The sequence below is a fragment of the Schistocerca americana genome, chromosome 11, assembly GCF_021461395.2.
Source record: "Schistocerca americana isolate TAMUIC-IGC-003095 chromosome 11, iqSchAmer2.1, whole genome shotgun sequence".
Lineage (NCBI taxonomy): Eukaryota > Metazoa > Arthropoda > Insecta > Orthoptera > Acrididae > Schistocerca > Schistocerca americana.
The window spans coordinates 80,821,566-80,834,524 of NC_060129.1; the positions used below are offsets into that span (position 1 = coordinate 80,821,566).

General features: G+C 42.5%; 1 protein-coding gene across 1 annotated transcript in view; it reads right to left on the bottom strand.

The window, feature by feature from the left end:
• Positions 1 to 12,959, bottom strand: part of LOC124553253 — a 286,386-nt gene that overhangs the window by 159,270 nt on the left and 114,157 nt on the right. Inside the window, exon 11 of the mRNA XM_047127140.1 lies at positions 12,260 to 12,599. Coding sequence (XP_046983096.1) covers positions 12,260 to 12,599 — 340 coding nt within the window. The remainder of the gene's footprint in view (positions 1 to 12,259; positions 12,600 to 12,959) is intronic.

Genomic DNA, 12,959 nt, shown 5'->3' on the forward strand with positions numbered 1-12,959 from the left:
AGTACATACTGACGAAACTAAAATGAGCTCTAACATGGAAAGTAAGCGTTTCCGGACACATGTCCATGTAACATCTTTTCTTTATTTGTGTGTGAGGAATGTTTCCTGAAAGTTTGGCCGTACCCTTTTCTAACACCCTGTATAAATGACCTAATAGATAGTGCGGAAGTTCCATGCGGCTTTTCATGGATGATGCTGTAGTATACAGAGAAGTTGCAGCATTAGAAAACTGCAGCAAAATTCAGGAAGATCTGTAACGGATAAGCACTTGGCGCAGGGAGTGGCAACTGACCCTTAACATACACAAATGTAATGTATTGCCAATACATAGAAAGAAGGATCCTTTATTGTACGATTATATGATAGCGGGACAAACACTGGTAGCAGTTACTTCTGTAAAATATCTGGGAGCATGCGTACGGAACGATCTGAAGTGGAATAATCATATAAAATTAATTGTTGGTAAGGCGGGTGCCAGGTTGAGATTCAATGGGAGAGTCCTTAGAAAATGTAGTCCATCAACAAAGGAGGTGGCTTACAAAACACTCGTTCGACCTATACTTGAGTATTGCTCATCAGTGTGGGATCCGTACCAGGTCGGGTTGACAGAGGAGATAGAGAAGATCCAAAGAAGAGTGGCGCGTTTCGTCACAGAGCTATTTGGTAAGCGTGATAGTGTTACGGAGAGGTTTAGAAAACTCGAGTGGCAGACTCTGTAAGAGAGGCGCTCTGCATCGTGGTGTAGCTTGCTGTCCAGGTTTCGAGAGGGTGTGTTTCTGGATGAGGCATCGAATATATTGCTTCCCCCTACTTATACCTCCCGAGGAGATCACGAATGTAAAATCAGAGAGATTCGAGTGCGCACGGAGGTTTTCCAGCAGTCATTCCTCCTGCGAACCGTACGCAACTGGAACAGGAAAGGGAGGTAATGACAGTGGCACGTAGAGTGCCCTCCGCCACACACCGTTGGGTGGCTTGCGGAGTATAAATGTAGATGTAGATGCGGATGTACTGCAGACGTGCGCTCTGCATTCCGTACCGAGGTAGCTTTCGTCACGGCTGTACTCCTCACCAAATGCCGGTGCCTTTGCTGGGAGATGGTATTCTGGCTGATATGAAATTCTTTATCATCCGATTCTTTCAAATTATTGTGTGAAAAAAATATGATTTCTGCACATTTTATAGTTTGATATCTTCATTCGATAAAGAATCGAGTTTCTTTTAGCTATCCATCATTTGTACCGCACTGCATGAAATTTTTAAGAATTTGCAAAGGTAAAAACGCACTGGGTAAACTTTGCACATGGTCGATTGAGCTCACACAATGCAGTGAAAGAAATGTAGATAAGATATTGAAATTTTATTTAGAATTGAGAGCAAAACGATATTTCATTCGTGCCACTATAGAGCTTCCCGATCTAGTAACTGTTTTAGTGGTTCACATGTATCACGTCAGATAATGTTGTAAAAGATGCACAATACTTCAGTGACACAGCTACTTGTCAACTTTGGGTGCTTATTGACCTCTTGCTGTAGTGGCTCACTAATGTAAGTGCTGGCACGCTGGAAAAGTGCAGGTGCCAAGGGGTGGGACTGTAACTTCATTGTAGAGGATGACAACATCCAGCGCCACCTGCCAGAAAAACAGGCCAGTCTCCGAAAGTGTGACACGGGAAAAGTGCGCCTGCAAATCACGGCATGTGCGCTGGCTGTGTGTCGAGCGTCCAAACTCTGATTCGCTGTCTGTGTTGACAGGTTGGATTCATTTGCCTGTGACCAACGATACTTTAGTACCACCAATTCTGGTCCCTCTGCCCTGCTGAGTTGACATCTCATGTGTCTATCAATCAGGTCATTTCTTATACTTACACTATGTGATCAAAAGTATCCCGACACCTGGCTGAAAATCACAAGTTCGTGGTGCCCTCCATCAGTAATGCTGGAATTCAAAGTGGTGTTGGCCCACCCTTAGCCTCGATGACAGATTCCATTCTCACAGGCGTACGATGAATCAGGTGCTGGAAGGTTTCTTGGGGAGTGGCAGCCAATTCTTCACGGAGTGCTGCACTGAGGAGAGGTATCGATGTTGGTCAATGAGGTCTGGCACGAAATTGGCGTTCTAAAACATCCCACAGGTTTTCTATAGGATTCAGGTCAGGACTCTGTGCAGGCCAGTCCATTATAGGGATGTTATTGTCGTGTAACCACTCCACCACAAGCTGTGTATTACGAACAGGTGCTCGATCGTGTTGAAACACGCAATAGCTGTCCCCAAATTGGTCTTCAACAGTGGCAAGCAAGGAGGCAATTAAAACATCAATGTAGGGCTGTGCTGTGATATTGCCATGCAAAACAAGGGGTGCAACCCCTCCACGAAAAACACGACCCCACTAAACAACACCACCTCCGAATTTTACTGTTGGCACTACACACAGAGGCAGATGACGTTCACCAGACATTCGCCAAACCCATACTCTGCCATCGGATCGACACATTGTGTACCGTGATTCGTCACTCCACAGAATGTTTTTCCACTGTTCGATCGCCGAATGTTTAAGCTCCTTACACTGAGCGAGGGGTGATTTGGCATTTATCGGCACGATGTGTGGCTTATGAGCAGCCGCTCGACCATAAAATACAGCTTTTATCACCTCCCTCCTAACTGTCATAGTACTTAGGGTGGATCCTGATGAAGTTTGGAATTCCTGAGTAATGGTACGCATAGATGTCTGCCTATTACACATTGCGAACCTCTGCAAATGTCGGTGGTCTCAGTCAATTGACAGACGAGGTCGGCGTGTACACGTTTGTGCTGTATGTGTCCCTTCACGTTCCCACTTCACTATCACATGGACCTGGCGATGTTTAGGAGTGTGGAAATCTTGCATACAGACGTATGAAACAAGTGACACCCAATCACCTGACCATGTTCGTAGTCCGTGAGTTCCGTGGAGCACCCCATTCTGCTCTCTCACGATGTTTAATGACAACTGAGGTCGCTAATATGGAGTACCTGGCAGTAGGCGGCAGCACAATGCACCTAATATGAAAAAACTTGTGTTTTTGGGGGTGTCCAGATAGTTTTGATCACATAGTGTATTTCAACTATTTCTTTAATGATGAAGTCTCCATACATGGAGGTGGACATAAGGATCTTTGTCTCTCCGTAGTTCATGCTATGTCCCATGTCAAGGCCATTCAGCAGCAGCAGACTTTTCTGGTTGACCCAGTCTGGTGTGACGTCTGTGTTCAGGGCATCTGTCTAATAGTGCAACACGTGTGGCCAATATACAATTTCCCACACTGGAATGGGATTTTGTGTATCCCTGTTCTCCTTAGACCTAGGTTTCTTCACAGAACCCAGCACTATTTGCACTCGCACTTGAGGGTGGAAGAGTCACTTTATTTGATGTTTCTGGAACAACCTGCCAGTCTTTAAGGATTGTTGTTGTTGTGGTCTTCAGTCCTGAGACTGGTTTGATGCAGCTCTCCATGCTACTCTATCCTGTGCAAGATGCTCCATCAACCAGTACCTACTGCAACCTACACCCTTCTGAATCTGCTTGGTGTATTCATCCCTCGGTCTCCCTCTACAATTTTTACTCTCCACGCTGCCCTCCATTACTAAATTGGTGATCCCTTGATGTCTCAGAACGTGTCCTACCAACCGATCCCTTCTTCTAGTCAAGTTGTGCCACAAATTTCTCTTCTCCCCAATCCTATTCAATACCTCCTCATTAGTTATGTGATCTACCCATCTAATCTTCAGCATGCTTCTGTAGCACCACATTTCGAAAGCTTCTATTCTCTTCTTGTCCAAACTATTTATCATCCACGTTTCACTTCCATACATGGCTACACTCCATACAAATACTTTCAGAAACGACTTCCTGACACTTAAATCTATACTCGATGTTAACAAATTTCTCTTCTTCAGAAACGCTTTCCTTGCCATTGCCAGTCTACATTTTATATCCTCTCTACTTCGACCAACATCAGTTATTTTGCTCCCCAAATAGCAAAACTCCTTCACTACTTTAAGTGTCTCATTTCCTAATCTAACTCCCTCAGCATCACCTGATTTAATTCGACTACATTCCATTATCCTCGTTTTGCTTTTGTTGATGTTCATCTTATATCCTCCTTTCAAGATATGGTCCATTCCGTTCAGCTGCTCTTCCAAGTCCTTTGCTGTCCCTGACAGAATTACAATGTCATCGGTGAACCTCAAAGTTTTTATTTATTCTCCATGAATTTTAATACCTACTCCGAATTTTTCTTTTGTTTCCTTCACTGCTTGCTCAATATACAGATTGAATAACATTGGTGAGAGGCTACAGTCCTGTCTCACTCCCTTCCCAACCACTGCTTCCCTTTCATGTGCCTCGACTCTTATAACTGCCATTTGGTTTCTATACAAATTGTAAATAGCCTTTCGCTCCCTATATTTTACCCCTGTCACCCTCAGAATTTGAAAGATAGTATTCCAGTCAACATTGTCAAAAGCTTTCTCCAAGTCTACAAATGCTAGAAACGTAGGTTTGCCTTTCCTTAATCTTTCTTCTAAGATAAGCCACAGGGTCAGTATTGCCTCGCGTGTTCCAATATTTCTACGGAATCCAAACTGATCTTCCCCGAGGTCGACTTCTACTAGTTTTTCCATTCGTCTGTAAAGAATTCGCGTAGTATTTTGCAGCCGTGACTTATTAAACTGATAGTTCGGTAATTTTCACATCTGTCAACACCTGCTTTCTTTGGGATTGGAATTATTATATTCTTCTTGAAGTCTGAGCGTATTTCGCCTGTCTCGTACATCTTGCTCACCAGATGGTAGAGTTTTGTCAGGACCGGCTCTTCCGAGGCTGTCAGTAGTTCTGATGGAATGTTGTCTACTCCTGGGGCCTTGTTTCGACTCAGGTCTTTCAGTGCTCTGTCAAACTCTTCACGCAGTATCATATCTCCCATTTCATCTTCATCTACATCCTCTTCCATTTCCATAATACTGTCCTCAAGTACATCGCCCTTGTATAGACCCTCTATATACTCCTTCCACCTTTCCGCCTTCCCTTCTTTGCTTAGAACTGGGTTTCCATCTGAGCTCTTGATATTCATACAAGTGGTTCTCTTTTCTCCAAAGGTCTTTTTAATTTTCCTGTAGGCAGTATCTATCTTACCCCCTAGTGAGATAAGCCTCTATATCCTTACATTTGTCCTCTAGCCATCCCTGCTTAGCCATTTTGCACTTCCTGTCGATCTCATTTTTGAGACGTTTGTATTCCTTTTTGCCTAAAGGATATGCCATCAAAATAAGATACAAGAAACATCCTCATGGAGTTCTCCGTTTCTTCTGGCTTTTCTTGAGGTTTTGAGGGCCAGTTGAGACGCATTTCGAATCTATTTATCAGAGTATCCACCTTGCACACACACACACACACACACACACACACACAGTGAAGATGGCTAAGCTCTACTGATAAGCTCCCCAGATCGGAGATAAAGCCAACCCTACGAATGAGTCTGCAATACACCACTGTCACATAGACATAGACATAGGTCAGAGGGAGTTGGTTTGGCATGTGAAGACCGGGCCCATTTCTCAGACAGGGGCACTGTATGTCTTTGTCCTGTACAATCCCTCTATGATAACATTACAGCCCCACCCTTCATTGCCTGCACTTTTCTAGAGATCCAATGCATATATTGGCGAGCCACTGCACAGTCACATTAGTAAGTACCTGAAGTTGACAAGCAGCTGTTTCATTGAAATATTGGGCATCTTTCACAACATTATCCAACACGATACCCGTGAATCACTAAAGTAGATCTCAAATTTCATTCTCAAGTTATTGGGTTTTATATCCAATTGACAGTCAAGCAATGAGCCCTTTCCCTCCTTATGCATCGCAAATCGTGGTCATAATAATTGTCATATCTCAAAGGATCCAAGATATTGAAACGAGGTTTTTCACAAATGAGGCTCATATGTTGTACAACAAATGCTCTAAACGTTTTTATTCACCAAGATACAGAAGTAACATCCACAGCAATGAGAGATCGGCAGCTCAGGACAGACAGACATCCACAGCACTTCGTGAAAACCCAAGCAGTGTAGATACACATGTCCACAGCACCTAGAGAACGGTGTAGCATGACATGTGCACACTTCCACAACAGTGAAAGGGTTAAGGTCCAAGTGACAGAAGTGGCTGCTCTTTGAGAGCCAAGCTGAGGGGAGGGAGCGTGAGAGAGAGCGGGGGAGGGAGCGGGGGAGGGAGCGGGGGAGGGAGCGGGGGAGGGAGCGGGGGAGGGAGCGGGGGAGGAAGCGGGGGAGGAAGCGGGGGAGGGTGGGCTGAGGAGGGGCACCAGACATGCCCGAGTGCAAAATTGCACACAGGGTGGTCCATCATCATAATAGTTATTAGTGAAAACTGACACAGAAGAAAACATACGACAATACTCTAAGCATAAAAGTTCCCGTGAGCAAGGGGCTAAAATCAATCTGTTTGTGATAACTGCAATGTGTGGTTGAGTCACCACAGACTTCAGCACGAAATATGGCCCCAGTTATTATAAACGAGGCACTGAGAACCATAAGGGCCCAAAGTATAGACACAAAGTTCTGAGAAAAAATGTGTTTGTGAAAATCAAATCTGTAGGCAAACTACCAGTCTTGTAGGTCTGAATAGTTTTTTAAGCAAATCTCTACATCCTCTATTTGCTATGAAAAAATAATGTACCCACTTTATATTCAGAAATATTAATAAATACTAAATGCACCATAAACACAAAGTTAATCCAACGCTTCACGGTTCTTGGTATCATCATTTTCATTAAGTACATCCTGTGGCTTGAGGTTGAGATAAAACAATACGCCTCCAATTACGAAGTAGTAGTACCATCACCACTATATATACATTACGTATACATTAAATTGCACAGTTTTATTTGAAATGGGAAATAATGGATTTTAATGTGGTTTATGCTGGCACAAAGACCCTTCGGGTATAAAACCCGACAACTCGAGAACGACACGAGATATTGCTCTGCTCTCAATTTAAAAATAAATTTCAATATCTTCTCTACATTTCATTCACGGTAATGGACGAGCTGAAATCAATCGTATGCAAAGTTTACACAATGCATTTTTACCCCGGAAAACTAAAAAATTTTTGCAATGTTTTACTTAATTTGACACAGTGTGGTAAGTACGATGGATAACTAAACGAAATTCCATTCTTTATTGAGACTGTAAGATGTGCAGAAATCAATTTTGCCCACATAATAGTTTTTGAAAAACTGGTCGGAACGCTGTCTCTCAGCAGAGCAGTTCAGACATAACAAAAGCAGCCTCAGCACAGAATGCTGAAAGGGCACAGCTATAGCAGCAAAATTATTAAGAAATGCACCGATTCAGAATTATTCCTGAGCGTTGTATTTCTAGGCTTTTACATAAGTAATATCAGTAGCATCCACACAGAATAATGTGTGCGCAATCGGCAGGGCACGCGTGGGGAGAGCGATAGTTGTGGGGGTCATGGGCAGGAGCTGTAGGTAAAATGCCGAGGGCTGGAAGTGCCATTCTAAACTGAAACCTACACTTGTACTTTTTGTAAATATTAACTAGGGCCCAGCTTGTTTGGTGACCACTCAAAAAGATCTCTCACTTCTGCTTCGGTTGGTATCTAATAAGAAGTCCGCTCAAAATGCAAGATAAGCAGCAATTTATTTTCACCTGGCTCGTTACAGATTACTAATTTTTAGATAAGCTTCACGAGTGGGGAATTTTGAGTAATACCTGCACATTTCTCTTTGGTCGTGTTATGATTTGCTTCTTTTGTCAAAACAGTGCAGAGTTTAGACACTGTCACCTCACTAACACATCGTCCAGATGCAATTGCAAGAGAATTTTGAAACAGTGGTTTATTACGTTTTTTAATTGAGGAACAGAGGAAAAGTAGCTGATGTAATGTAGGTAGTGGAATAACATGGCAGATAATGAAGTTCTGCATAATAATCATACAGAAAAATACTCTCATCTTTGTGTGCTATCATATGGCAAACTGTCATTTCAGTATCTCAAACTGTTTATGAAATAAGAAGAATGTTGCAGATATTTCACTCGAGCTTTATCTCTGGCACGTACAATTGCAAATGAATGTGCTATGTGAGATCAATTTTCTTGAGATCGCTGACAGACAGACCTCCACTCAAGTCTAAGGAAAAATTCAATAAGTTAGACAAATTTCATATGCAGTAACATATTATGTAACATGCACCAAATGCAAAATCGTTGCAACTCCCATTTTTCATTGCACTGTGTCTTATTTCCTTGCAAATATCAAGTAACTACGACCATTAACAAAATGGTGGGCGGATCCTGATGAACAGCTTCATCACGATGTGCCCATCATTTAGTTAATGGTCGTAGTTACTTGATATTTGCAAGGAAATAAGACACAGTGCAAAATGGGAGTTGCAATGATTTTGCATTTGGTGCATATTACATAATATGCTGCTGTACATGAAATTTAGCTAACATATAAAGCTGTAAGTATTTTACTGAACATTTTTTGTAAAATCATTTCAGAAAGATTGCAGGGTGTGTGCTTTGATTCTGTCATTGCTGACCGTGCGAAAGGTAGCGAACACCGTCAGCCTTCCCTTGTGAACAAATGAACGAACTCACCCAGCGCTCTGGATGATAATTGGTCACTGTGCATCAGCCGCCATATCCCACGTGGGCTAGTGCCACAGATCTAGTGCAAATGACGAATACTGGAAGGGAACCTGGACAGTAACTTTGTGACTACAAGGTTATTAGGAACATTCAAAAACAGTTGTAAATTCCAGCAGAATGATGTTTGGGTCGATATTAAATGCAATGAACTGTAATGGTTAAACAACAGAAAATCCAGGATGGAATGTAACAATATTATGAAAAGGAAATTTGCTACTCACCATATAGTGGACCAGACACACACACACACACACACACACACACACACACACACACACACACACACACACTTTTGTTGTGCCTATGTGCAACTCAGCACCTCCGCTATATGGCGAGTGGGAACTTTTCTTTTCATAATATTGAAACTGTAATGTTTGTAGGACCATCTGATTTCATTTCAATAGGCATCAGTCACTTCGTTTATGGGTGCAACACAGTATTGATTAATTCACTGTCTTATTTTCATGACGTAGGGCTCAGACTAATGGTTGTAGAATTGTTTACACTAACAATTGTGTAACAAATGATTGTGTGTTGTGGTTCTGCCATATCCAAATCCACTATCAACATTTTATATTTTTTTATTGTGTTGTAAAGTTGCAATGATTTATAAACTCTTACTTATTCTAAACATTTGCTATAACCAAACAAAAATTCAAAATTTAATTTGACTGAGGTAAAACCAACTTTTTAACAATATAATGGAAGGAAACATTCCACGTGGGAAAAATTATATATAAAAAACAAAGATGAGGTGACTTACCGAACAAAAGCGCTGGCAGGTCGATAGACACACAAACAAACACAAACATACACACAAAATTCAAGCTTTCGCAACAAACTGTTGCCTCGTCAGGAAAGAGGGAAGGAGAGGGGAAGACGAAAGGAAGTGGGTTTTAAGGGAGAGGGTAAGGAGTCATTCCAATCCCGGGAGCGGAAAGACTTACCTTAGGGGGAAAAAAGGACAGGTATACACTCGCACACACGCACATATCCATCCACACATACAGACACAAGCAGACATATTTAAATATGTCTGCTTGTGTCTGTATGTGTGGATGGATATGTGCGTGTGTGCGAGTGTATACCTGTCCTTTTTTCCCCCTAAGGTAAGTCTTTCCGCTCCCGGGATTGGAATGACTCCTTACCCTCTCCCTTAAAACCCACTTCCTTTCGTCTTCCCCTCTCCTTCCCTCTTTCCTGACGAGGCAACAGTTTGTTGCGAAAGCTTGAATTTTGTGTGTATGTTTGTGTTTGTTTGTGTGTCTATCGACCTGCCAGCGCTTTTGTTCGGTAAGTCACAACTTTTTAACAATATTCATTTTATAGTTTCAAATTATTTATATCTATATATTATGACCTCTTTGGAGCACATGTACTTAAGTCAGCTCCAGTGTGGAGTGAAGTCAACTAGGAATGGGAAGACTACAAAATCAAAAGAAAACAAATAATACATTTTGCGAAATTTAAGAAAACTGGCTGGATCAATGAATAAAAACAAATATTAATCCGTATGCAGAATACAAAATTCGAAAATAACACTGCAATCAACATTCACCGACTTCAAAAACTGCTACATAAACAACCAAAACTTCAGCTGTGTTCATTATTCTATGTAAAATAAGAAGAAAAGGCAACCACCCACCTATAGCAGACTGAGGTGTGGTTCAGAGGAACATACAGCAGAGAATACTACACTAAAGCACTAGCTTTAAAGCTCTTGTTCTTTCTCTACCACAAGTACACACACAACCTCACAGACATACATACCTGCTCTAACACTATAGTGAATACTACTGAAATGTTACCGAAAATTGCTGGTGGAAAGTAGTGAAGCAGAGTACAATTTTGCGAACGTGAACCGTCAATCGTATGTTCGTAATTACCTTTACCTTTACATTTTCTCACTCTGCAGTCATGTCAATCCTCAAAGTTCTGGTCGTGCTATGCAGAGCCAACTGTAGCTATATCTTCAACGTCTGCAGGAAAGTGCTGTGATAATGCAAAATCATGTTTGCTGCCCATTAGCTACTAACTCACATAACTGCTTCTTTTCAAACTACTCCTCTATTTAACAGTCCACACAACACTTTCAACATATCAATTAAACATTAACATTTAAACTCTTAATAACCAAACTCGTTGACAGACAGATTATTAGTATCCGAAAGTTGAGAAGTAGGTAAGCAATTAAAGAAATTCCATAAATCTTTCTATGTTTTTTTTATGGAAAAACAGCCATTTTTGTCCCGACCTTTTATTTTTTTTGAGTCCACGGCACACTTCACTGTGAAGTCAAAGTGTAAACAGCTCCTTTCCACCAGTACAATACTCACCTTACGTCGTGTCTTGTAACTGTATTACACTTACATTTGCATTTCATATTTGCACATAAATAAAAAATGCATGTAGAGAAATGCCGTTTTCCCTATACCACTACTACCACAGATTACAGTTTCTACACAACCATCTTTCATCAGCACTGTAGAAAGGAAGTAGGACATGTTGCTACCTCAAACAGTATCGCATACCACCACCCTAATTTCTGTCACATGTTTCCATACGTCACACATCAATCAGTTAATGGTGAGTGGTTGCCTTCCGTTTATTTAGTGTATTATGTCATCCCAGGAGTTTTCATTTGGTAATACAGGGTGTTACAAAAAGGTACGGCCAAACTTTCAGGAAACATTCCTCACTCACAAAGAAAGAAAATATGTTACGTGGACATGTGTCCGGAAACGTTTACTTTCCATGTAAGAGCTCATTTTATTACTTCTCTTCAAATCACATTAATTGTGGAATGGAAACACACAGCAACAGAACGTACCAGCGTGCCTTCAAACACTTTGTTACAGGAAATCTTCAAAATGTCCTCCGTTAGCGAGGATACGTGCATCCACCCTCCGTCACACGGAATCCCTGATGCGGCCCTGGAGAATACCGAATTGTATCACAGCCATCCACAATACGAGCACGAAGAGTCTCTACATTTGGTACCGGGGTTGCGTAGACGAGAGCTTTGAAATGCCCCCGTAAATGAAAGTCGAGAGGGTTGAGGTCAGGAGAGCATGGAGGCCACGGAATTGGTCCGCCTCTACCAATCCATCGGTCACCGAATCTGTTGTTGAGAAGCGTTCGAACACTTCAACTGAAATGTGTAGGAGCTCCATCGTGCATGAACCACATGTTGTGTCGTACTTGTAAAGGCACATGTTCTAGCAGCGCAGGTAGAGTATCCCGTATGAAATCATGATAACATGCTCCATTGAATCGAGGAAGTACAGTACATACTGACGAAACCAAAATGAGCTCCAACATGGAAATTAGGGATTTCCGGACACATGTCCACATAACATTTTTTCTTTATTTGTGTGTGAGGAATGTTTCCTGAAAGTTTGGCCATACCTTTTTGTAACACCCTGTATAAATAAGACACTTGTTACTGGGGTGAAATTTTTACAGCATCAAATGTATACAGTTAGGTTTAGAAAGTCCATCAGCGACAAAACATTGACTGACCTTGTACAGTGTCTCAGTAGGCCGACAGAAGACAGTCGCAGAGAATGCTTTCTGTGCAATTTCACGGTCCAGCTCCACATCGCCGGGAGGCCCGCAGTCCGCCTCTGCAGCTGCGGCAGAAATCTTCTGCGCAGCAAGCTGGCGCATTTCCGCGGCAAACGTCGCGTCGGCGGCCGCGAGGGCGACCGCCCTCTCCGGCGAGTCGGTCGCGCTGATGGGGGGAGTGGGGACGGGACAGGGGAGGCGCGGGAAGAGGGAAGCGGGGGCGGCGACGGGCAGTCCGCGGCGCCACTGTGGGAGTGGCCGGCGTGGCGCGGAGCCCGCCAGCGAGCGCATGAACCTGTCGGATCAATACGGCCAGATAAATACTTAACGAACAGATAGTGAATGAAATTTGGGAGAAAAACTTGTTGCACCTGACCAAAAGAAGGGAGTGTTCGATAGGATACATCTGGAGGTATCGAGGAATCATCAGTTTGGTAATGTAAGTGTGTGTGGGTGTGTGGGGGTGGTGGGTGGGAGGAGGAAGGGGGGGGGGGGGGGGTAAAAATTGTAGAGTGACACCAAGATTTAAATACAGAAAGCAAGTCGAAATAGATGTAGGATGTCGTAGTTACGCAGAGATGAAGGGGCTCGCACATCGTAAACTAACACGAAAAGCTATCAAATCCACCTTCAGACTGAATACTGAACCAGCAAT